This window comes from Pyrus communis, chromosome 9 (assembly GCF_963583255.1).
Source record: "Pyrus communis chromosome 9, drPyrComm1.1, whole genome shotgun sequence".
Classification (NCBI taxonomy): Eukaryota; Viridiplantae; Streptophyta; class Magnoliopsida; order Rosales; family Rosaceae; genus Pyrus; species Pyrus communis.
Genome location: NC_084811.1, coordinates 26,453,358 through 26,479,418, shown reverse-complemented (window position 1 = coordinate 26,479,418; position 26,061 = coordinate 26,453,358). Strand labels below are relative to the sequence as shown.

Sequence of the window (26,061 nt, the reverse complement as noted above, 5' to 3'; positions counted from 1 at the left end):
TCAATTTTCACTATTTACCCGCACATGTCACATACATATTTACCCGCACATGTCACACACATGTTAATTACGTGAAAAACTTGATACAGTTAGAATTTAGCTATAATACTTACCATCACATGATGATTGTGTTAAATACGTGCAAATATTGTAGTCACTCCCGCTATAATATTTCAATTGCAACAATCAATAATCTGAAGGGATCCACTTCAATACATGTTAATTATGTTAAGTTCCAACTAAATTTTAGACATCAAACACTCGACTTTAATGTCGAAGGAGAAACACATTACTCTAGCCTACTTTCTTATGCCCAAGTCTGCTTCATTTCAAATAGGTTTTTATGTGTTGTGATAATCCATAGTTGTGACTTCTTTTGGTGATGTTAGTTGAGCTTTCCCATTTGGTGAAATAGCTAGGGCTGTTAAATAATCGCTTCAGAACCGATTTATTTGAATAAAACTGTATCCAATCCAATTGTAAGATTGAAATAACTCTTCATTTTAGTCTCTGATATGAAAATTAAAAGAGACCAATGAGTTTGTACATCGTAAATCATTTTGAATTTTTCGTGAAAAATCTGTCAATATCCTCGTGAAATTATCACGTTAAATGTGGTCACCTTTTGAATGTATTTTTGTCAAACAAACCCCTTCACTTAATGAGAATATTGACAAATTTTACGGAATGACCAAAATGATTTAGATATACAAACTCGGTGACCATTTTTATAAGGGCAACAAGAGAGATATGATGGCTACTTCCAGCAAACAGAATATGCACTCCTCATAACGTTCTCAATCGTCTTCTCTTTCTGGGGGAGGACCACAAGGCAAAAGCATTTTCTGCACAACAAAAAAGAAAACCAACCAATTCATTACAACACGTATTTAGTGCTCGAATACTGCAACTCGCGTAATCCAATCTCTCTATAAGACCAAATCATACCTAATAGACAGCCATCATAAATTACCTTGAACAAACTTACGCATCAGATGATAAGCGTACAAATAAAGGGAAAAATACGAAAGGCGCACGTAACATGATAGACTACGTGACTGGACCAAGTGATGTTAACAAGAAACCAAAATTATACCGGAATTTGGAAACTAACACGAGGAAGCCTAACAAATAATTAGTATCAAAACATGTGTCTGCGTTTGTGTGCGCACACAAACCCATAGCACTTAAGTCTTAGTCACATAAATTTACAATTACACATTTTACGCACAAGAGCCACATTTCATACGTAACCTACATCCCGTGAAATTTAAAGGCATGTACGACTGAATTGTTGATGAAACCTATTAAATTCAACACCATCCTGCTTTTAGAGTACCTATAAGCAAGATTATTAAAATCTTAATCCATGCTTGCTTAACTAACTGGCTACACAACTGTTTGGCCGCTTAAACCTTATACCATAAGGGCAATCCTTCCTACGATTGGATACAAAAGATGCACGTACCATCAAAGAAAACACTAAGCAGACGGGATTACTTCAACGCAAAACTGCTCAAAGAATTAGATAGCTTTAGCCAAACCATGAAATAAAAAAACTCACTCCAAAGAAACTATTACGACCATTCTTTTCCCTCAAGATCTTATACCACACAGGGTAAGGCTAAGAGCCGCTTTTGTTTACCCGCGAAAAAGTACAACACCCAAGGCAAGAAAACATTTAAAAGTACAATACTTTGTCAATATCACATACACCACCGCAAAACACAAATTGATAGGAAGCTACGGTTATTTTAGTAAATTTATGAGAGATTGGTTTTAGTTAGGCGCTTCAGCTTGCAAACTCAGTTTATATACTGAGGTCTTTGTACAATCATGATGTTAAATGAATTGATTAGTATTTCTAGTTCTTGTATGATTAGTTTTTTGTGTATATGAGTTAAGGTTCGAACGGGGCTAACACACATGGATAAGAAATACTACGAGGTACAAACGAGTAAGAAAATGTGAAATCACTCACAACAATGCAAGAGACTATATCCAGAATACAATTCCTAAAGCCAACTAAAGCGAAACACCCAACGAAATTAGTTATCCTCAAAGTCATACATAAGCACAAAAACAAAGGAATAAAGAGAACCTGCATAAAGTTGTAGCGTTCTCTCCCAATGGACTCATTCTCGGCAAGAGCAAAGTATGCGAGAATCGGATAATGGCCAACGTATGAAGCGTAGCTATCACGCTGAATATTCACCGCCCATTCACTACACATTACAAAGACAAGATAATTTCAAAACTAACACATAAGCAAAATTATAAACGCAAAAGATTAAGAGCTCGTTTGGATGTATTTTAAAATGACTGAAAGCGCTTCGAGAGAAAATGATTTTGGATTCCAAAAGCACTTGAAGTGCTTTCTGCAAGAAGCACCATTTATGTGCTTCCATGAAACACTTAGTACTTTTTCAAAATTTACCTGTATTTTTATTAAGAATTGATTTCAAAAACATTTTCACCAAAATAATTTCAATCATTTTAAAAATACATCCAAACGAGTTCTAATTGATTTTCGTTCTTCAAGAATTGAAAGGAAGAGAGATTTAACTACTCACTATCGATTCAAGTCGGCGTGCCCGGTTCCAACGTACTTAGCTTGAAGGTGTTCAAGCTGGGAATTGATGTTGAACCTGTCACTGGCCTAAACCAATCAAAATAAAAACAATTAGCTATGCTCTAATTACTAACTTTAAGTAAACGAAGAAAAAAATTAGGGTTTATGAATTTGGAATCCTCAAGAGGACAGCTTGAGGGAGATGGATGTTGATTTTCTTCCTCAATTTTCTCAGCAAACAAACAGAAAATTGGGGTTTTGAGAGATTAATTAGGGCGATAATATCGATTTGATATGTAGTTACCTGCATAATGGCGAACGAGAACAAGCGCCAGCTAGGGTTTCAGATAGAAGAAGAAGATGGATTGCCTGAGGATATAAGGGGGAAAACGACGGCGTCTTGCGGAAGAAGCTTTGAGGAAAGCGGTCTGTGTTAAAAACCGTTTAAACCCTCGGCTCATTAAAAAAATTGCCAGTTGTTATACTGTGATTGGACTTTAGAAACTTTACGGTGGTCGTTGCCACACCTGATCGTTCAAAAACCTTATTTCAAACCCTAATCCCTTCCCACATTATTCCAGACGCTCTCTCTCGAAAGTTCTTAAACCCTAAACCAGAACTTCTTCACCCATCAACAATGGCGGACGACGACTTCAACGACGTTGACATGGGGTTCTCTCTCTCTCTCTCTCTCTCTCTCTCTCTCTCTCTCTCCTCAGATTTTCTGTCATTGCGTATGTGAGGTATACTGATTTATTATTCATTTTTTTGCAGATACCAGGATGAACCTCCAGAGCCCGAAATTGAAGTAAGGTTCTTACTTTTTTTAGTTTTCCCCTTTTTGTTGGTAAATATAATGTTTTTTTTTTCTTTTTCTGAGTTTTAATTGGAATGATGGGCAGGAAGGGGCAGAGGAGGAGGATGTTGACAATTTGAACAATGATGATGATGTTGCAGGAGATCCCATCGAAGCCGAGGAGAAGGAAGAACAAGAGGGGGTGGAACGGCCTCGGAAAACCTCGAAATATATGACCAAGTATGAGCGTGCTAGAATCTTGGGTACCCGTGCTCTGCAGATTAGGTATTTCAAATTTCCAAACTTTACGTTATCTGTCTACAATTTTTATTTGTTTGATTTTGGCTTCGATGGACGCTGACAAAATTTTAATCTTTGGGTTGGATGAACAGCATGAATGCCCCTGTTATGGTTGAATTGGAGGGCGAGACTGACCCGCTTGAGGTAAGATTCCATTCCCCTACAGATATTTATCACTTGTAAATCTATTAGCCTCTGTTTCGATCTTGTCATTTTGCTGCTTTCACGTTGAGTTGAGGTAAATTAAGGACTAAAACTTGTAATGTGAGATTATATCGTCAAAAGATGAAAATGTCGATCATGCTATATGTACAACATTCACCAACCGCCTTATTGACTATTTCTTCAAAAGTTTTTGGTAGCTAGAGTGTTGCAGAATGGAAATAGGGGTAGAAATGCTGTTTTCGTGAGCGCTTAATTGTCCTGGTAGCATCTAATTCTTCGTAGTACAATGTAGATATGCAACAGCAACACGAATGATGCAATGCATTAAAAATATTTAATTCTGGTAGCTATTGAAAATATGAGCGTGAATATTTGTTTCTTGAATAATGTTCATCCTTACCCAATTCAATGAATGTCACATTAGGTGCTGCATTACCAATCTTGATATATTTGGGAGTGGGTAAGGCTATAGGTTTCTGATTGTTGATTATGTATGTCAGCAACTGGTGTTTCTTGGTAATTAATTAAGGAAGAGGAGGAAATGATGGAGAAAATGGAAAGGATGACTCTAAAGCGGTGATGTCAGTATATGTCATAAGAACAAAGTATATCTTTTCGGTTCTCAGTTTAATCAACTGTGGTTTGTGTGTGTCATCTCTCTATGAACTGTGAACAGACAAATGGAGTTGGTGGTTCATCCCTTGTGTTCATTTGTTTATACTCTTCTGGGAGGTTAAAGAACGTGGTATATATAGTTGCCTTGCACACACACACACACACATATAGGCATGGTTTAGGTGTGTGTTGGGCCTCTCCGCTCCAGATGCATACATATAGCTAGATGTTAGTAATGGTTACATGGGAGAGAAAAGAGATTTTTTATGTTTCTCATTCTTACGAGAAATGAGATTGTTTCTCCATAAGGGTATTAGAGCTTATAACCAAGTAAGATTTGCTAGTTATCTGGATTAACAGCGAAGAAGAATATCACTGCACTAAATATAACATTAATGACTTCTTTGGTTAATGTTCTCAATGACATGTTAAGCCAGCCATGCCACTCAGAATTGGAGAGGAGTATACGCTTTGTTGAATTCCTTAATTTAGTGTCTAGCTATTACAGTTGGGTTGGGAGGGAAAAAGTTCCCTTCATTTTCTACTTTTTAGTTGTTTTAAACAGTCAGAAACAAATAAGTTGCTATAAAAAGTGCCGGCATGAATCACATATCGTTAATCCATTTGACTGCATAGAAATTTAACATGGGGTCGACATTGCTCCAATGTTCAAATATGATGGTTTAAATTAAACCATTTAGGCGACATTACATATTGTCTACTTCCAGTTTGAGCTCAGTCAAGACCTCATTAAAGAATTGCTTGAACCCTTGGCTTACCGTTTCTGAGTTGCCGTGATTGCGCGTCATCATCATCTATTCCAATGTACCGCAGTTGTGATTGCGGCTGAGTACACAAAGTAATCTAATTGATACAACAGGTATTGTTCCCTTGTGCTATACTCTAGTGTGCTAACAAAAATCTCTGGAATATTGAATTTCATAGATTGCTATGAAGGAGCTTCGTGAGCGGAAGATACCATTCACCATACGCCGCTACCTGCCTGATGGAAGGTGAGGTTCTAGTTTTAGTTTTGCCTATGATTTGAGAGGTCTTGGTTCAAACTACCAGTTTACGAGTTTTTTGAGAAGCTTGTTCATGATTGCACACACGGGCACAAAACTTTCCATAACTTGTATTTTAAGATTTGTAGGTGGTTTAAGAAAAACATTAAATGAGGTTTAATATTTTCAGCTACGAAGACTGGGGCGTAGATGAATTGATCGTCGAAGACTCCTGGAAGAGGCAGGTGGGAGGTGATTGATCAGATCTCGTTTATGCATGGAGAATGGTTTCCGATGTCAATATTAGCCTCTAAGTATTAGGAAGATCTCCCTTTTGGCACTGGACCTATGAACTTACATGTTGGAGGACTTAAAGAACTTTTTTGGTAAATATGTTGAAACAATGCTGAGACACCCCAGCAATGTAGTTCATCAAGTGTGCTTATTTTCATTGCGGCTATTGCTTTATCTTTATGTTTGTGTTGACCATGGCAACCCGATTGCTTGAGTTCGGGATACACATTCTGCCTTCATCCATCGTGTTCATTGACATGTTTACAGGTTTATTAAGGGCATGTCTGGAAGCGCATTTAAAATAACTAAGTAATTTTCAATCATCAAAAGCACTTCTGACCATATTTTGCAAAAGAAGTTAGCGCGTGTTTCAAAACGCACTTCAAGTATTTTATGGAAGGAAGCAATTCAAGTTCTTTTACTATAAGCGCTTTAAAGCAGAAGTGGTTTCTGAAGAAACTTTTCCAATTAAGCCCTAAATGTTTGAAAAGTTGGTTGCTTAAACATTGGTCAGATGAAAGTTGATTCTAAAATAGCTTTCCATAAGAATGTTGCCACAAACATCACCTAGGTTTCTGCATAGTCAAGCAAACGCATATAATATCGGGGGGAAAACATAAAGTGCCCCAAACCCTGTATCCACCCGTTAAATTCCGTGGAATTCTTACAAGCACATCCAACCATTAAATTCAATAACGATATATCATACGTTGATGTACTCTAGCCCTCCATTTGAACGAAGAAACTAAAAGAGTTCCGACAAAATTAGAACTTAAAAAGGAAGTACAGTAATAATAATGAAATGGAGTGAAAATACAACTGCATTACAAAGCCGGTTTGCAAGTACACATCTCATAATGTCTAGTAACATCAGCACACAATTCGTTGCCATAATGTTTGGTTTAAGGCCATTATGCCAGTCTACTGCTCAGCCAAACGCTTCGATGAGGAATGCCTTATAAATGCTCATGAACTTGGCCACGAACGCTGAAAACAAAAAAAAGAGAGAAAAGCGAAAACCCATTAGAGATTAGAAAGCCACTTCGTCGTCATATTCATGAGCACATGCCCCCCAACCCATACGAAAAATGTGTGCTGTGATAGAGGTCTGATGCTAAATATACATGCTACCAAAGGCAAAACATGTACATGATGGATGAGTACGGATCTGAAAACTCACGCCTCACACTTTCTGATGAAATCACACGTAACATAAGATGAAACACGATCACAACACAGAACATCATGCATCATGGGTAGAAAAAGAAAAATTAAAGTCTTAACGAGATTTCAAGAACCCTAAATGAGATTCTTTATAAATCGAGAGCAAGCAATTGAACTAATATGTAATGATTCTTCATTTCTACTTATCATTATCTCAACCAGAATCTTGAGAGACGAAAGTACCTTCAAGGTGAAATATGGCTTTTTGCCCAAGACGCATCCTATGTTCCTGTAAAAAAGAAAAAGAAATCTGCAATGTAAATACTATTAAAATTGGAGAAACCAAAACCTGACTTTATTCCACAATTCCCAAACTTTGACTTGTGGCCCGATGTAATGAGGTCAGTGTGCTCATGATTCTTAATCATGTATAAACAGCACAAGAGATTACAAGTACAGAGATGACGAAAAACATATAAAGCCTAATCTAACCACATTGAACTACTGTCAGAAATCAAGGCTTCTGACATAACCTCGATTATATACTTACATAATATGCAGCCCAATGACAAACCTCATGCTTCAACTCCGCATCCAACTTCTTCAATAACTCAAAAAGAAGTCTCTGAAACAGAATACATAAGCTTCAAGATAACGTCCGAAGTTGAAGTCGCTTATTCAACTATTGCTGCACTTGAAAAGGCCTAAAGCAAATAGATGTGGAGAAAATTGTATGAAACAATATTATAGGGAAAGAAAATTCTACCTTCAAGATGATCTCCGGAGGAATACAATTAAGCAGCAGCTCATATAACTTTTGCCGCACTTGATAAAGCCTAAAACCAACAGAACAATCTTTGATTAGGGTACCAAGAAACACTAGAAGATGGAGAATCAACTTTCCTACTTCTACAAGCGTGAATAGTGTAGGCAAAATGAAAAGAAAAACTTTAGACATCAATAACTGTATGCAACAAAATAACTTCTACAATCATCTTTCTTTTCATGTAATGTGATTGCGTTATGGTGAACAAGGGCCTGCAGGTTGCTAGTCATGCAATTACTAAACTCAATTAGTGAGAAGATGGCATAATAAGGACAAATAAGATAAATGTATTCAAATCCAATTAATTCTGAATTCAATTATAAGTATCCAAAAAAGTGACTTTTTGATAAGAGAAGGGCATGATCCCGTAAATACATATTCCGTTTTATGCTAAATGGCAGCCATGAATGCTGTCATGAATGGCATGGTCATCTTTTAGCTACTAAGCTATTCCTTTTTTACCTTCCCACCTTGTAGAAGGGTTTAATGTGTAACATACATCTGTGGAATTCAATTTTTTCTTTTGTGCTTTTCTTAGGTTGGGTTTGATAATTAAACTACAAAAGGACGATTCTAAACTGAACTGCAGAGAAAAAAAAAATATCACAACAAATGCCAATTTGATAACATGCAGAAAAACCAAACCTTTTAGGGCTTTGCTCCTTCATTATATCAGATGCAATTTCAGACACATATTCTTCCCAATCCATAGGTGGTATGGCCTGGTTACTTGTAAACGGATATCTGCAACCACATCAATGGTACACAGAAAGACCTTATGTATCAGGAACTGTGCAATTGCTACATGAAGCACATTAGCCTAAGACAGAAAAGAACTGCTTGGTGCAGCTGATGATCAATAAGAACTATGGCACTTAACTGTTGAACACGACAAGTTTCCAATGACAATATAGCTCTCCTTAAGCTCCTATTGGATTTTTCAGCTATACGAGCAACAAATCCTGAAGGAAGTTGCAGCCCTTCTTTCTTTCCGATGGAATCCAATACCTTCACAATCTGGCACCCAAAAAAATGATATACGTTAAATTAAGGATAGATTACGGTGGAAGGCAACACACTCGACAATAGTTAATTTCACACAAGCAGTTCTACTAGTTGGAAGCCAGAAAAATCAAACCTGATCTTCTGTTGGTGAATTTATTCGCACATTAAGACATCGAGACCTGATTGCTTCAGTAACCCTTGAAGAACTGTTACAGCATAGTATTAGCCGGCAATAAGCACTATATTTCTCCATAGTTCTTCTAAGTGAATGCTGCGCTTCCCTTGAAAGTTTGTCAACTTCATTCAGCACTAGGACTGACGTTGAAAACAGGACATAGTATTAGTATATAATACTTAAACAATTGGATACCCAACTACTTACCTATTAGGTAAGTGTAAATTCATTAATGATCAGAAGGTACCTTTATATCCTTTTTTCCCTTTTGTGTCAATGGGTCTATTTTTAGCCATTTCTTTGATTATCTCTTGAACAATATATCTGTCTTGAAACCCTGCATCACTGGGGTTCAGTTCAATATGATTGGTGCTCGATAATGTAGTCAGCTCTATATCAATCGTTCTACTCCCAGCCTGAAAATAAACCATACGAAAATTTCAGATAAATAAAATGCAAATTAAACATAGTAAAAGTGGAAAGTTTTAGTTAAAAATTAAAATGCATGGTATGCATCAACAATATCAAATCGAACAAGGAGGATATCTGAAAAAAAAACTCTAGATCTATTATATAACATAAACAATGTTACTTAAAGTCAGAATGCCCAAAAGTATGTTGAAACAAAGCGAGATGAAAAAAACAAATAAATTGGGTTGATACACTATACTGAGCTAAGATGGGAGACGTCAGTGTTCTTCAGCCTTTCATCAAGTTTCAACTAGAACCTATGATTTTCAGGTGACAGATGCTACAAAAGCTCGTGAAGCCACAAATGGAACAACACATTAGAGGAATAGGCAAATCTGAGATATCAGAAGCATTTCCTAAAGCATCGATTACATGGATGATGGTTTGAACCTTTTTTTTTTTCCTTTAAAGACGAAGACTTTGTTCCTTTTTCGAAAAACCAAACACGGATAGATAATAATAAGCAAAATGCAAATAAATCTAAATAACAAATCAACAATAGTTTCTGCAGAAGCAGCATCAATGATCAATCATATAAATTAAAAAGCGGGCGATTCACTTACATCGACTTTCCATGCCCTGTTTTCCACCTTCACCTGCCAACCAAAATCACAAGAATTTCTCAAAATCCATCATAAAAGAGAGAATTTTCTCAAATACCCACAATTCGGTAACTGGAAATGCACATGGAGACAGTTTAAAAAACATTAAAAAGTGTGAGAGTTAAATAATCGGAGACCTTATCGGCACTGGGTCCGAAAATCTGACGAAGAAGGGCGATGATTAGGGTTTTCTTGCCGGAACCAGAAGGGCCATAAAATAGCAAATGGGGGCAGTCCTGCTCCGCGACCTGTTAGAAATGAAAATTCCAACGAATTAGATAAAGAAAAAATACAAAACCCTAGAAATTGGGGGTTGAAGGCAGTAGAGAGATGATCGGAGGAGGAAGGGGGTTAGGGTTTTACGAGTTTCTTGAGGTTTTGGGCGACGTCTTGGTGGACAATTGCCTGGTCTAGGGTTTTGGGTCGGTACTTGTCGACCCACAACATCCTGAGAATACTGTTTTTCTTTCACTCTTCACTGAGAGAAGAAGGAGACGCCAAAAGTGGCGGGAACTTGTTCTCTCTCTCTTGGTGCGTTTAGGGCTGTAAATCGGCTGGATTTGTTGGGGTGCGGCTCATTTAATTTAATTATAAAAAAATCTAACGAAAAGTTCAAAAAAAAAAAAATTAATTTTAATGAAAAAAACAAACAATTATGTAGTGAATAATAACAGGAAAATATAAAAATGATTGAAAATGTTGCGTTAGAACTTCTTTTATTAAATCAAAATATAAACAGTGATTTAGTCTCTAAATTATTATATAAATAAAAATTATATTTTTAAATTACTTTTGAAAAAAAATCAGTCCTTCATAATTAAATTAATAAAAGTCTGTCAATTACATCTTTAATGTAAGGTTCAAAACTATTATATTCAATTTTTCATTAATTTAAATCACATGACACATTTTAGAGAGTGTCATTTTCTCGCTCATAAGGCCTTAAAGTTGCATATAAGTTGACAAAAAATTTGATGAAATAGCTCTTCGTATAGCAGTTTTTAATCAATTTAAGGATCTTTTTTATTAAAAAATAATTTAAAGATTTAATTTCATTGAGGTGATAATTCAGTATTGAATCAACAGTTTATTCTATATATTTTTTTGGGCAAAGGCTTCAACATATTTTATTTGTTTTTTTCATATTAATTTTTCAGTTTTATTAGTTGAGTCAAACAAAAGTTGAGAGTTCACTTAACAAACGAGCAAAACTTAAGCTCTAAAAAATCATTTGAGTTGCCCAAAAAGGCTTGAACCAAGCTATTTTTAGTGGAGAAGTCTTAAGTTTAACTCCCTAGTGGTGGCTCAAAAACTTGCAAGCGCAAAATATGGAGGTGGAGGTTTTGGTTTGTGGTCTTGTTCCAATGATTGTAAACCGGACTTTTGTGGAAGCATAAAAAAAAGAGTTTTAACGAAACACTCCTGATACTGTTCAATTTAACGAAAAATGACATTTTTACTCTAAAAAATCACTCATGGTACTATTCACTTACAACAAATTTTTGTCTCTTTGATTAAAACTCAAAATTTTCAAACCTTTTTCATTAATTTTCCTTAAAAAAAAATGCGGGCAGATCAAAATAACCGACCCAAACCCTCGTGAGTTACTTCCCGACGGCACTATTTTGATTAGTAATGCCGCACTGGTTGGGATTGCGGGTTGGATACACAATCCGATTCTGAACGTGGTTGTGTACAACCCGACAGCATTGTCGGATGTGTGGTTCGAGCAACAGAACCAGGCAACAATCCCTCTCCCGCTTACAAGACTAATAGATGGCTCAAAGATTTACAAGCATCAGTCCATAGCTAGAGTCGGATGGTGTTTGAGTGACAGCCAGGAAAAACTTAAAAGAAAACGTATGACGGAACTCAACCGTGATCGTTTACAACATACTGGCAAAACTATTGTGGTGCTGCAATAAACAGCCAACAGAAATGAAACTCCGTGTTGAAATCTGAACAAAAAATGCGCCATGGCATCCTCCTGTATTGCAAAAGAAACTCTCAAGCACCTAGCAAGGAAGCTTACCCCACATCATATGGAGTCTTGAGCAAGTAAGAATCATTGCTTCAGCAACTTTTCCCAGCTTTCCTAAAGAACACACGATGTAGTTACACTTACTCAGGTTCCTTGGTAAAATGTGACACATTCACGTCAATGCACGCTACGCGAGCCTTTTGGTGGAACATGCTAATAAATGATTTCCTGTCGAAAGCAGATTCCATCTTTTCCAATTAGTGAATGCTTAAGTAATACAAATAAAGCGTATATATCGTGCTCAAAATCTAGTTTACTTCAAGTAGATCATATGAACCTGATATATGACAATTAAAGAATATATAGGTAGGTAACTCATACCATTTCTTCCTTAGCTGAAGGCATGGCACCATCATTTTTCAACAAACAGGAGCAATAAATAATCCTCGTGAGTTAGTAGAAGAAAATTTCCATACTATCCAATGTTAGCCTCTCCATTCACTAAAGTATTTTCGTCCTTGCTGGAGACGCTACTGGCTACTTTACTGTTGCTCTTCCTTGTCTTATCTTTGTTGATGTTTGGTCTATCTTTGGCAGTGCTGACTAATCTCCGAATAAACTTCTTTTGCGGGAGCTCTTCCCTCTTTGGAGAATCCTTGTCAGATGTTTCTTGAGAAGCTACATCATTGGAGTCACCTGTAGACTGCTTTGCACTGGCATTCTCTACACCTGTATCTGGAAGTAGAGCTTTGCGGCTAAGGCGAAGTTGCCCCTTCTCATTTACCTGCATTTTACGGCCAAATTATCTGATTATAGTCCTTCATAGTTGGCCCGGTAAAAGCAAAACTTGATCAACAGATACGAAGGAATGAAAAAAGAAGGCACTGTCACGGTTATGGCAGACTACATAAACAAACACTACAAAAATTTACAAAAACAACTAAACTGATTACCTAACAAGAAAAAACAAACCATCTGGTCTGCAACTACTCCTGTCAGTAGTCTATTTATAAAAGAGCTTTCTTAAAACCAATGATGCAATGTTTGCTGAAATTACGACATCAGGAATGTTTCCAAAATTTTTACGCCAGGGATAACGGACAGATTGTGCAAAGGACAGTTGTACTTCAAATTCTCACATGAATGCTAGAGTTGCTGCCATCAAAAGCTGGCAGTTGTATGCATCGGCATAAAGTTTTTGAACCAACTCTAATCAGTGGTCTTGTCAACATGTTATCAATGTGCAAGGACTCTTCGCTTTGAAAGGGGCCTTACAATGGAGGATGAAGTATTAGAAAGTTCGTTGAGTGCAATGGTAAAAGTTTCAGGCTAGAAAACACAACTACACAGGCTCAAGTCATGAGGTAGCAACTTGATGCAAAGGTTAGGACTGGATTCAAACTTCCCTTAATGAGACCAGAGTTTGCAGGACCATAGACTATAATGGATTTTGCTTATCTTATTAGAAAAGACGTGTTCTTCACGCTTCTAGGATAAGGAAACTCTACAATTTTCTTATTGATCTGGCTGTTAGCAAATGTTATTGTTCCACTGAGATGAATATTTGACACTAACTAATCGCTTATCACTGAACAGTTCACGTTAGGTTTTGTTTTTTTAAAGATGTCAGGAATGACAGAACGTACCTCAATAAGTTTAACATCAATATGATCTCCAACTTTAACAGCCTGTTAAAAAAATAAACAAGAAAGCTTTTATCTCCATGATCATAAAACACTCACACACATATAGTAATATAGAAAAACATTATGTGCTTACATCTTCTGCCTTGGCCAGCCACTCTGAAGTCAACTCGCTAATATGGCAAAGTCCCTGTAAAAGATTGAGAAGTGAGATCTCTGTTGATGTACTGATTTAACCCCATTTATTTATAAGTTGAGGCCTATCTCTATATAACACTAGGTTTATAACGCTTACAGGGGCAAAAGAACTAATAAATAATGTACTAAGGATGCACTGGATTATACCTCTCGCCCAGGTGCTATTTCCACGAATACTCCATATGGAACTATTGATTTGATCTCGCAGTTCCTGATACATCAAAGCCAGAAAGTCAAACAGTTAGCTAGTAATCTAAACCATAATTAACCACACAGAAGGCATATGAAAAAGATGTCCTGTTTCCAGATACACTAATGAATGACAACATGCATCAGTTATGAGTTCCCATACCACACTTGAGTAGAAGCTACGTTCTGGTAGTAGCAGACACAAAATTCAGATAGCCTACAATTTCTCATAAGCAACAGAGTGCCTGGAGTGCTTATGAGTACAGGGACTTTGGCCAGTTTTCAGCTAATATATTGATATACTCTTTCACTAAGCCTCAGAAAATAAATAAATATGAAAAGGTACAAAATCAAGGGGAGTATTAGATCCTGGTCTTTAGTCCATAAGATTGTTGAGAATAGTTCCATAAATCGCTTTAGTTTAAATGAGATCTCTCTATTTTTGCAAGCAGGCTGACTTGGAAAAAAATGTCACTACCACCTTATAATTGTCGTGATATTAAATATAGTTAATAATTACTACATTTCCTCAGAATTTACCATTACCATTACTTTCACTTGATGTGTATTTTACATAACTTTATATACAGCATGGTTCTTGACAACATATTTCAAAGAGATCAAGGAATGTTCTCCAACTGTATAAACTATATGTAAAAGTGATAATGCAGAATGTAGTTATGAAGCTTTTAAATTTTACAAAACAAAGAAAAAATATTGCAATAGCTATGATATTTAATACTATTGAATTATAAAGGCAATAACAGTATCTTTTGTGAATGTGTCTATATTTTTCTACATAAGAAACAGCTACCTGAAGATATCGCCAACTGACGGAACCATTGTCAAGTTAGTAATAATAGCTTTAGACTTTTCTATGCTAGACAAATCCCTGCCAGTAATTTTCACCTGCAATACCCAGAACATAAGTAATGTTTTATGGTGAAATTTTTAAGGGAATAATATGGTCTGACTGGGTAATTGTCTGCTCTTACAATCCCGTCATCTTGTGTGTCAATGGCATCTACTCCACTCTCTTCTATAATACTCTTCACCTTCTTCCCACCACTACCAATGATTAAGTTTACTTTATCAGGGTTGACCTATCACAATATCAGGTCGTGAGCAAGAACCAGATTACATACTTCAGATCATCAGTTTTATAACTTGCTTAGCAATATTGTTCCGGTAATCAACAAACCTTCATTATGTGAATCAGTGGTGCATACATAGAAAGCGATCTTGAAGGAGGAGGTGAGCACTTCAACATTTCCGCTAATTTTTTACCCAAAATAACAGAAACACAAAAAATTAACTTCAGACTTCTACTGACAGAACAAAATACGATATCTCTACAATCCAAACAACTAAACTCAACATCTTTTGTAGTTGTTTAAAACCTACAAAAGTGTAACACACAAACATATAAATTGACCCACAAGCTCTACTCCAAGAAGTTAAGATGATCAACAACATCTGTACACATGCAGCCGTCTAAAGCAAAACCAGTGTTTAATCAATTCAACTGCAGATAATTTGCTAGTTGTGTTGGCACATGTTTGGGTGTGGCTTGGAGGCAGTATTGTTACCTTGTAGCACTTTTACATGGTAGCACTTTTGTCAGAAGGATATAAATTTTCAACAAAAACTGTTAGCATTTGTCGCTGTAATTAGGTTATAAATAGCGTAAAATTAGTTAGGAGAGTTGACTTTGTAATAACTTTACTTTTACTAGACTTATTAGGAACTCTTGTAAATCAGTGCAACTACCTTTATGAGAGAAGAAATTAGTAAACTATACCAATAATATGCTTCCGGCCATCCTTTGCCTGTAGGAGTGCCTCTCTCATAACTGGTAATGTAATCCCGCTCACCTAAGATAGGAGTGCTTCTGATTATTACTCACTAAAATGCACAGAAATCCCACACAACGCAAACAGCACATATGTGATAGCTGACCTTTATGTCCATCTGAAATGCAGTTACACCATCTTCATTTCCAGCAACCTGCAATCACTGAATTATTCAATACAAATATGATGCCATAAAACATGATCTTTGCAGACCACTTTGACAACAGATGATTTCACATGTGAACAAAAGCAAGGAAAAACCAACAAAAACTCTAGGATAGTGAATTAAATAAATTCTAGAACATAAGACCTTGAAATCCATATCCCCGGATGCATCTTCAGATCCAGTTATGTCAGACAGAATTAGTGGAGCACCATTTCCCCCAAATTCCTCAGTTTCCAAAACCATACCCATTGCTATCCCAACTATAGAGGACTTGATTGGAACCCCAGCATCCTGCAAAGCTAAGCAGCCCCCACAAACAGATGCCATACTGTATTCCGCAGAAGAATGGTGTTAAGATGTACATCTTAGTGCTATAAGTTGGATTAATATGTGCAAAACCATTCAAAAGAATATAGACCAAGTTATAGATGTTTGAAATATATTTGATAATGAAATTAATTATTTGGTGGAAGGTCAACCTTGAAGAGCCATTGCTTTCAGTAATTGTACTCTCAACACGTATAGTGTAAGGAAAATCATCTTCGGAAGGCAAAATTGGTTCAAGAGCTCTCTCAGCAAGCATTCCATGGCCAATTTCTCTTCTACTAGGGGCTCCAGTCCGTCCAACTTCCCCAACACATGAAGGGGGAAATGTGTACTGAAAAATCAAAACATTATTAGCCAGGTTCCCAAATGGTATAAGCATGAAGAAATGCAAAAATATTTTGAAATGGCAATGGTAACAATTGCAGCATGATTTACTTAGTGGAGTTCAAACATCAATGAATGGTGGTAATTCCAAAGTTCAAACAGAGAAAATTGTTATGAAATCAAACAACTTGTTTCTCTGTAACTCCAATTATGACCATGTTGGTAATTATGACGATAACTTCCAAAATAACACAAAAGAAAACAACAATAGATGACAATCATAAGTTAAATGCTTAAAGGAAACAGATGAAATCACAAAAGACAAATTTACTTAAGATCAGAAAAGAAGGGCAGAATATCACATCATGAACAGATGTACATATTTATATCTGTATGAAACTACATGTGTGCCAGAGCCACTACATTGCCATAAAATGTTTACCACATAGTGAAGTTACTAAGAATAAGAGATATATAGAGAGACCTGGAGATAGAATCTCTTCCATTCGTCATCACCTACTAGGTTGTCTAACCTCTGTGCCATCTGTTTATCCCCGAGTGTAACAACAGCCAATGACTACAATAGAAAAAAATGAAAAGAAATGGTTAATGAAGCTAAACTAAAAACATTTACAGCCTTTAAATACCCACATAACTGAATAAATAACACTTGTTAAATGATAGCCTGAGAAATTCATTTTCTGGCAAGATATGAGATTAAACTAAATAAAGATAAGAGTGGCAATGTGACAACCTAAAAAATCTATAAATAAAAACTGTGCATTAAGAGACTAGCAACAGGCTTAGTTAGTACAAATGAGAGCCAACTGAGAGGCTTTAAACGAATTAAAGAAGTCAATGATACTCTTCGGCTCCATCACTAGTATACTGATCTCATTAACAACATATAAGAGGTAACTAGCTTCGACGACTGGGATAGCCAGACATAACCCTATTTCAAAAGCCATTCACATTAATTTGTAAAACCATTCATACTATATATATATATATTTTTTTTTTCTTTAATCAAACGATATTATCTACACTAAGCGGGGCGGGGATGGCTTAGCCTCACAATGGGCTAGCAATAATATGGTTCAAACCCGCCTTTGGTGAGAATCGAACCTAAGACCTCTCACTTATAAGTGAAGAGGAATACCACTAAACCATTCATACTATTAAAGTCATATGAGAGGTAACTGGCTTTTACTATTGGGATATATTCATGGAACTAAGTGCTTGGAAGAAATAAATCATGCTGAAATCCTTAAAACACAAGCGCACATGTCGCAAAGGCGACCATACATGAACAACAGGTAACTATCTACACATGATTTAAGTTTTAACTACACATATTAATCACAATAGAAAAGAGTAGTTACAGTACACAAAACACAACCAGGTAAGTCATCGAGTCATGCTGAATAATAAAATTCAAAACCTGTGTTTCCCCACGTGTGAAAAGAGCACTTCCATGTGCCCTTGGAAGCAGTCCACATTTTGAATTAATTGGACGTATCTCATCTGGGGTACGTCCATCACTTCTTCTACCACCCTGTAACAACCAAAAAAAGTCTAAGACATGAACTAGAATAGCACTTGTAACAGCTAGATGACAAAAATCTACTTCACAGTTAAAAATAAGGTTCCTATCAGTTTGATACTTAAATATTTAAGGTCATAAGTTTAACCTATAATACAATACCTAGTTAAGTAAGCACCACCTTCACATCTACCTCAAATATTCTTAAGTAAAGCTTATCTAACTAGAAGAAAATGTTCATACCTCCACAATGCGTCTTCGCAAAAATTTGGATGTAACTTCTTTGAATACCAGCTTCACATCTACCTCAGAAAAGAACTAGAAAACAATAAAAATTACTGTATCAAAAACTGCACTCACAATCATGTGTTCAGAAAACTCAGAGACAGACCAAGAATAATACAAACTTTATTAACACCATTCCAGAGCAATCAACAAATCAAAACTTCTAGTTAAGAAAACATATAGAATAAGATGATTCCATCTTTCTTAAATATTAACAGACATTTGGATAAATACATACACTACATATATATATATATATATATATATATATATATTTACAATAAAAGATAATGTCATTCACATAACCACAAAACACTTGAATGCAGAATAGAAAGAACTGTTCTATACCAAGGGGGTTGACTTTCGTGAACTAGGTTTTATATGAACATCACCCTCATCTACTTCACCATCCACAACCACTTCCTCATCCTCTTCTTCATCTTCAAATATATCCGGTATCGTTTCACTGCCTCCGGGAGCTGCATCCTTACTAACATATCCCTTTTCTGTAAGTATAGTTAAAACTTCTCCTTCCAATGACAAGAGAGCTTTCCTTCTAGGAATCTTTCCCTTAATCTGCAGAGCTCTTACCAACTCATCACCAGCAATTTCCTGCACATGGTAATCTATAATTCGTGAGTACTTAATGCTTGGCACATATCAAAAAGTAAAGGAAACACACTTTTCTTATGGAAAACTAAGTAATCGGCAATCATCTAATTCAAAAGGTGATATCTTTCAGTTACAAAAAACAGAGAGAAAGCATACCTCAACATGATTATATAGCTCAGGGGGAGGTAATTTGATTGCATCAAGCATTTTTGGCTTTCCACACTTCTTCACCAAAGCTTCTACCTCATTGCAAATTGCTCGTATGGCATCCTGACATTGGTGTATAAGTAAAGTTTATACATCTAATGTGGATTTGTGTCTGTTGTGGGATTGTTCTAATAAACAATCAAAGAAATAACTAACAAAAAAAACTCTTTTACCAACCAAATAGAGTTGCAGATCTCCCAGCAACGACTTAGTAAACATGGTTTGGATTTTTTTTATTTTATATAAATATAACTTCCATACAGTACATAAGATACAAGCTACAAGCTTGCTGCTGGTCTAACTAGAAGATCTAGGGTTTAGTCTTGGCAAGGCCAAGATAACTGAACTTAGCTTAATCCTTTATTTAACCTAAAACAAATAATAAACTATAACTCGTGCAAGCCAGTAGACTGCATACTCAAAAGAAGTAACAACCTGCCCAACTTCTACCGCTTGCAGCAACTTTTCCTCTGTGAGAAAATCACAATAGCCCTGCAAATAAGATGTTACACCAATGGGTGTGAGTCAGCATGAAGACAAGGAAACATAGAAAACTTTGTGGAACTACTATATCTACCACCAGAGAATGAAAACTGTTAATTAATACTTTCATGTCAAATGTATAATGAGTAAATAAAGTAATGCAGATAAAAAATGAATTTAAAAGCCCAAAACCAAGTAAAAATCTACTTGAAGTGATGCAAATTACTAAAAGATTTTTTTGTTTTTTTCAATTACAAACAGCAAGGGTGCAATTTGATTCACTGCTGATTATGTATTGGATAGCCAAGTACCCTTTCTAAATACTGTTTTCTACATAGTGTAAATTGAGATGAAAATTACTAAAACATGTTTTTTTTTTGCCTCAATTACAATAGCATATCAATGAACAGATAAATTAAATATTGATTATCCATACCCTGCAATAGACATTCCTTCCGCTACACCTAAGGAAAATTACAGAGGCTGAGAATTCGAAATTGTCAAACATTACATTTAACTTTTCAGTAACTTACCTCTATCATCAGTATTGCATTATCTGTGCCAGCAACCAACAAGTCCAACTCAGAGTCTTCCATCTCCTTTGTTGTTGGATTCACGATAAATTTGTCACCGAGAAGACCAATTCGCACTCCTGCTACGGTTTTTGAGTTTGGAACTTCTGAAAGAGCCCTGTGGAAGTTGAATAATTAGGCATAAAAAAATGTCACTTTCTTTTGTAAGAAAGGTGAACTAAATTGTAAGATGTGTGTCATAAATGCTCCAGAGAATTGGGAACTGCCAGACTTACACTGCTATTCCAGCTGCTGTGACTGCCAAAGAATCAGGAGAGTGTAAACCATCATAACTCAGAACCTGTAGGGGTATGTTGACAAAGGAAGTTGTTAGCAAGACGAAACATAAACCAAGCAATATAATGGCACCTTATTTCTATATTGCATTCTATCCACATGCACCAGAAAAACTTTTGATAAGTTAAATTTTAAATAATTATAAAATAGACACAGCCACCTATTTAGCTATTTGCTTAAATAAAGCAATTAACAAATCTAAAAACACATACATATATGCAGTTGAAACTCATATGGAACGTACCCAAGAGAGTATCTGAGTTTCATGGTAGAAGCCATTCAACATAGTTGGACGCAAAGGCCTATCAATCAATCTACAAATGAGAACCTGCACAGAACCAGACAGATTGATTCCATCCACTATAGTACAGAATCAGACCTCTCAAATAAAGCTAAACAAATATTTTTTTTTAAAAATTAAAAAAGGTGGAATGTTGAGTTATGTAATATGAACACGTAACAGTACATTTACGTGGGATTTGTAGTGAGACAATCTCCCAATATGGGAACTCAAAAGAGAGGAAAAGCTTAGAAAGTTTAGGACAATAATTCCAAGCTACCGTTTCTGCTCTTAAATCTGATCTGAAATATACATGCTTGATAAGAAGCCATATCTACATTTATATTTTCATTTTTTTGGTTTGGTAAATAAACTCAGAATCAGCACGACGTGAACCCACAACCACACCTTCCACCCTTATTGATGAGGAGAGGAGCTACCAACTGGCCAAAAGGCATACCTGAATTTTCGGTGGCTGATAAAAGAGCACAGACCTCTAAAGAGGAATCAAAGAAAACATCATTTTCAATAAAAAGAAACAGTAAGCATTCGACCTTTGATTCTTTCATTCCTGGGACCTAGACGTTACATGTAAAACTTAAGAAGGCAAACTGTTGCATGTTTTCTAAGGAAGAACAGATAAACACACCAATGCACCAGACCTATAAAGCAATGTGATAGCAATCGCATGAAACAAGCATTTCAAACTGCATGTCTATGATTAATCAAGACAACTCCAGCTGTCAAGCGGGGGTTGGGGGGTGATCAAAGGTTCTCAAAGGTTCTTAATACTAAAAGCTGGTGGCAAGTACCTCATGATCTTTTGCCCTTCCTTCTCGTTTGAAAAAGCCTCCACTAAAACAATGTCAAATACAAAGTATTAAATTGCACAAGCAATAAGTAAGAGTCTAACCAACTAACCACAGAGGAATAAAGTCCAAGACAAACCTAGTTCGACCTGCTGCTGAAAAGCGCTCCTGATAATGTACCGAAAGAGGGAAGAAGTCTGAAGGCTCACTTGGAGTGTCGGCCAGACAAACAGATGTATAAACAATCTACAACAAGAAACATAAATCTGCTAAATCTTCAAAGGAAGAATACCAATATTCAGCTACAAAATAACAGCAGGAATTAAAGATTATTATCAAAAGCAACAAAACAAAAACATATTTTTACTGCATATCAAATGCAAAACCTTAGAGCTTTCTATTATTAGATGACAAAATGAGTTAGGAAAGGATGAAATGATATTAGTAGAAACATCAATATTCCAAGTTTATGGAAATTCGAAATATAAGTAAAAATCAGGAAATGGCATAAGTTCACTCTAAAACTGGAAATCCTAAATGAAAGTTTGGTAAATCAGTATTGTAAAAGAAAAAAACATGTAAATTTCCTCAAATAATATAACAGTTATATATATATATATGACATGCTGAACAAAGTTGTCTGCTGAGTACTGGAAAAAAGTACAAGACTAGAGAAGGAGCCATTTGCTTTAAGGCACAAATAACTTACGGTTTCTCCATCTGTCACTGTAACAGAAGCACTGGCTTGTCTCCCAATATGACCTGTCTCAACCAAAATCTGTAAAGATTCCAAATAAATATTACATGATAAAACAATCGAGCTTAATTCAGTATTATCTTTTTCTGTTAAATAATAAGAAGATGCGTCACAATTGTCCACACAATTTAACTGAACTGATAAACATGTTCTGTAAAACCAATACTTTTGGACACTTTTCAGTCCTAAGGGACATTCCATATACCAGGATTCTATAAATAATCTATAGCAATCATGGAAGAATTCAATTCAAATGCATTTTGCAGAAGTTAATCTTTCCGGAAAGTAATGCATATGGCACTGCCAGGCGCAAATGAGTGGAACACATGATAAGAGCCCCTTGAAGAAGATATAAAGTAGCGCAAAAGAAAATAATCGAACAATGTGAAGTAACAGATTAGTACTTCATATGACACTCACTCGAAATAATCAGCAAGACCTCCACTTTAAGTTTGTTTCGTTTTCAAGTTTGAACACCAGAAGTATTTTGAAATTGGGTTTTCGATCCTATTATACTCCGCTTTCAACATCTCGTCCATTTCAGCTATATGACTAATTTGTAAAAGAAGAAACTACATTTGCGTTTCTACAAAAGCTTCCTGAATACAATTTCCTTTAGTTTTAACACCGCTTTACGGAGTTTTGTAGTACTTATTCAACACACTTGATACAAATCCTATCCAAAATCTCTCTAAATATGCATATAAAAAGAAGAAGAAACTGATTAGGAGAATCCCAATTATCCAATGAACGAAAAGATACGAAAAACACGAAAGAAAACGGAACAAGGGCGGCTAATAAGGATGCAAAATACATTATCTTCAAAGATGAAACTACCAAATTTTGTGAAAACTCGACTCACATGTCTATCACCAACAGGGATTTTGACAGAGTACGGCTGAGGGTATCCCTGAGGACCGCTCGACGAAACACCACCGGGCTCAGACAAAGCTCTGATGCCAAGCCCCTTCTTGCTGGTCTTTCTGGGCAGAAGCAGGGACAAATTGCAGAACTTGGACTTGCTGGAGAAGCAGGGGGAACGAGGGCAGTTTGGGAAGAGGAAACATTTGGGCCTGTTTGGATCCAGGAATTGGGAAGGATTGGGGCAGTGGAGCCTGCAACTGTTAGGGTTTGCCAACATTTGTTGCTTCTATCAGTGTGGCGCTTCACTCTACTGGTTAGAGAGAGAGAGAGAGAGAGAGAGGGAGAGGGAGAAGCAGCAGCAGCTGACTTTATCCGCTTATTTCAAAGGCGCGCAAGGTTGAAAGAAAAAAAAAAGAAAAAAAAAGAAGAAAGTCTTAATTATTCATTTGCCCCTGAAATTAACAAGGACTATCATTTTGCCACCTCAACGTAAGCATATTAGTATATTAAATATTAATTGAATTTATATGTAAGCATATACGAAAATACATAAAAATGACAATAAATTGTCTGTACAAAAAAGTTCGAGAATATTTAAAGGAAATCGTTATTGGCACTCTACAAATCTTATTGTCATAAACAATTATGTCTAAAAATCTTAAAGTGCCAATAACATATATCCAAAATTATATGACTTCTTAAATTATGTTTCAAAATTTATGAGATTGCTCTAATTCTGAAAATTAGTAAAATGATAACCCTTTTGGGAGAGATTTTTTGGGCATTTCAAAGCTTTTTCTTTGATCATTAACAAAAATTAATTAATTCAATATTAATGTGAGAGGGATATGCTGGTTGGTTGCCTAGGATTTTGGTAACAAGAGTGACCAACATTTTTTCTTAGGGGGAATATTTGACTCTTAAATTAATGCTAGATTAATTTTGCTTTTGGTTGGAAATTGGGGGCTGCATTTTATTAGTATTCATGGAGCTTGCGAGTTTTTATCTTCTGTTTAACTTTTACTTGTTGAAAAAGATTTCTTTACCACTTCCAACAAGGACCTGCAACTGGTTACTTATGAAGGATCTTATGTGAACTGACTATTTCCTGCGCGCAGGAATTACAGCTCTGGATAGGAAAAGGATCCGGCGAGGATCCTTTTCCTGGATATCTTGAGGAATCCGTGATCATGACCGTTCATTATATATCGTGCGGTCAGTTTTCATTAAATATTATTTATATTTCCTCTGGATATATTATGTTATGTACTTTTTCATCCATTGTCGCATAGGTCCCGTAGTCCTAACAGATAACCAGTATGAACTGGACACTTAGATTTTGATGTTAACTAATCAATCGAATGTTCATGCGGGTGCAGACCGTAGGTTTGAAGAAGGATGATATAATGATAACATAAAATTTTAGTTTGAGCTTGTTGATTCAGGTTTATGAACCATCCAAGTAGTACGATTCACATTCAAAGTCGGATTTATTAGTAGAGGGAGATTCGAACACAAGACCAAGCTATTTATTTTTTTAGTAATCTTCATGCATGGATCGTCGTCATTGCAAAAAATCAAATTCAATCTGAAGAGAGACATGAGAAAATATAGGACAAAAGTCCACAACACAAGAGAGAGTCCGGCAAGAATAGTCACATTAGAACTTTATCATATTTCATAGGGAAGTGATTTTCATACACCCTTTCAGTTTCTCATACACTTTTAGAACTTAGAGCAATTGTATTGAATAAATCAAACTAAATCAACAACCAAAATACATGGAGGTGTGTTGGAAAATTTAACAATAATATTATTATATTAAATTTATTAATTGAATGGAAATTAGAAGTGGAGCCTTTTTGGTAGAAAGATATGTCTACTCAAATGAAGAGTTGCAACTTTTGACTCTTCATGAATAGTCACATGTTTTCCAAAGAGGTATCTCACATTCTATAAATAGGGAAGCCCCTAATCACAAAATATAACTTTTCATTGTTTTACATAATTATACATTGAGTATACTAAATATTAGGCCATCTCCAACCGAAGGGTCCAAAGGGTCAGAGGGCCGAAAATAGCCCGAAAATCGTCTTCAATCGAGGGTTAGGCCAGAGGGCTCGTGGAATATGAGAGGGCCCCACGAAATTTAAAATGGCTGGAAGGCGGGAGGGCTGGCTAGAAAACTGAGTAATCCTGTCGGTTATAACCGATAGGAATTTTTAAAAAGAATTTTGAATCCAATGGCTAGCTGATGCCAGTTACCGTTGGATTCAAATTTTTTTTTTATATAGGTTTTTTGGGGCTTTTTTTTTTTTTTTTTAATTTATATTTTTTTCCTATAAATACCTAAACCATTCATATACCATTTCAATTCTCATATTTTCCTCCCTCTTTCAAAAATCTATCCTTCTATTTTTTTAATAATTTTGAAATGGCCTCGTCTGCAATGAAAGGTAGGGCTTGGACCCGAAAAGAAGATGAAACTCTTTGCAAGGCTTATAGATGGGTGTTGGAAGATAGTGTGAGGGGGAATTGTCAAACAAATGATGGTGTTTGGACTTGTGTGTCCAAAAAATACTTAGAGTTCTATGAAAGCACCACTCCAGTGAATATTCAAAACCACGAGAGTTGTTCTTCAAGATAGAAGAAACATCTTTAGCCAAGTTTGAACAAATGGCT

The 26,061-nt window shown here is 35.9% G+C and overlaps 4 protein-coding genes across 4 annotated transcripts; 1 reads left to right on the top strand and 3 right to left on the bottom strand.

Annotated features, from left to right (window-relative positions):
• Positions 1 to 424: 424 nt before the first annotated feature.
• On the bottom strand, positions 425 to 3,001 carry LOC137745619 (uncharacterized protein At4g14342-like). The gene is made up of 4 exons (XM_068485597.1): positions 2,877 to 3,001; positions 2,574 to 2,659; positions 2,102 to 2,225; positions 425 to 845 (listed from the first exon to the last, which is right to left on the bottom strand). Exons 1-4 carry the CDS (start codon positions 2,880 to 2,882, stop codon positions 798 to 800), a joined length of 264 nt encoding a protein of 87 aa, XP_068341698.1. The 5' UTR covers positions 2,883 to 3,001; the 3' UTR covers positions 425 to 797.
• A 119-nt stretch (positions 3,002 to 3,120) lies between these two features.
• Positions 3,121 to 5,920, top strand: LOC137745618 (DNA-directed RNA polymerases II, IV and V subunit 6A-like). The gene is made up of 6 exons (XM_068485596.1): positions 3,121 to 3,244; positions 3,347 to 3,380; positions 3,475 to 3,653; positions 3,761 to 3,812; positions 5,394 to 5,461; positions 5,643 to 5,920. Exons 1-6 carry the CDS (start codon positions 3,210 to 3,212, stop codon positions 5,710 to 5,712), a joined length of 438 nt encoding a protein of 145 aa, XP_068341697.1. The 5' UTR covers positions 3,121 to 3,209; the 3' UTR covers positions 5,713 to 5,920.
• A 507-nt stretch (positions 5,921 to 6,427) lies between these two features.
• On the bottom strand, positions 6,428 to 10,534 carry LOC137745617 (replication factor C subunit 3-like). Its single transcript, XM_068485594.1, has 11 exons — positions 10,353 to 10,534; positions 10,127 to 10,237; positions 9,951 to 9,983; positions 9,164 to 9,332; positions 8,875 to 9,056; positions 8,617 to 8,753; positions 8,382 to 8,480; positions 7,677 to 7,746; positions 7,461 to 7,535; positions 7,154 to 7,199; positions 6,428 to 6,733 (listed from the first exon to the last, which is right to left on the bottom strand). Exons 1-11 carry the CDS (start codon positions 10,434 to 10,436, stop codon positions 6,675 to 6,677), a joined length of 1,065 nt encoding a protein of 354 aa, XP_068341695.1. The 5' UTR covers positions 10,437 to 10,534; the 3' UTR covers positions 6,428 to 6,674.
• Positions 10,535 to 11,742: 1,208 nt separating this feature from the next.
• LOC137745616 (probable polyribonucleotide nucleotidyltransferase 1, chloroplastic) lies at positions 11,743 to 23,709 on the bottom strand. Its single transcript, XM_068485593.1, has 25 exons — positions 23,378 to 23,709; positions 22,468 to 22,536; positions 21,898 to 22,004; positions 21,762 to 21,804; positions 20,914 to 20,997; positions 20,609 to 20,673; positions 20,334 to 20,490; positions 19,753 to 19,809; positions 19,267 to 19,380; positions 18,847 to 19,110; positions 18,457 to 18,531; positions 18,112 to 18,225; positions 17,155 to 17,247; positions 16,499 to 16,677; positions 16,164 to 16,347; positions 15,960 to 16,007; positions 15,802 to 15,874; positions 15,202 to 15,275; positions 14,996 to 15,103; positions 14,815 to 14,909; positions 13,959 to 14,022; positions 13,750 to 13,803; positions 13,617 to 13,658; positions 12,352 to 12,754; positions 11,743 to 12,198 (listed from the first exon to the last, which is right to left on the bottom strand). Exons 1-24 carry the CDS (start codon positions 23,654 to 23,656, stop codon positions 12,446 to 12,448), a joined length of 2,751 nt encoding a protein of 916 aa, XP_068341694.1. The 5' UTR covers positions 23,657 to 23,709; the 3' UTR covers positions 11,743 to 12,198; positions 12,352 to 12,445.
• Between the last annotated feature and the right edge of the window lie 2,352 nt (positions 23,710 to 26,061).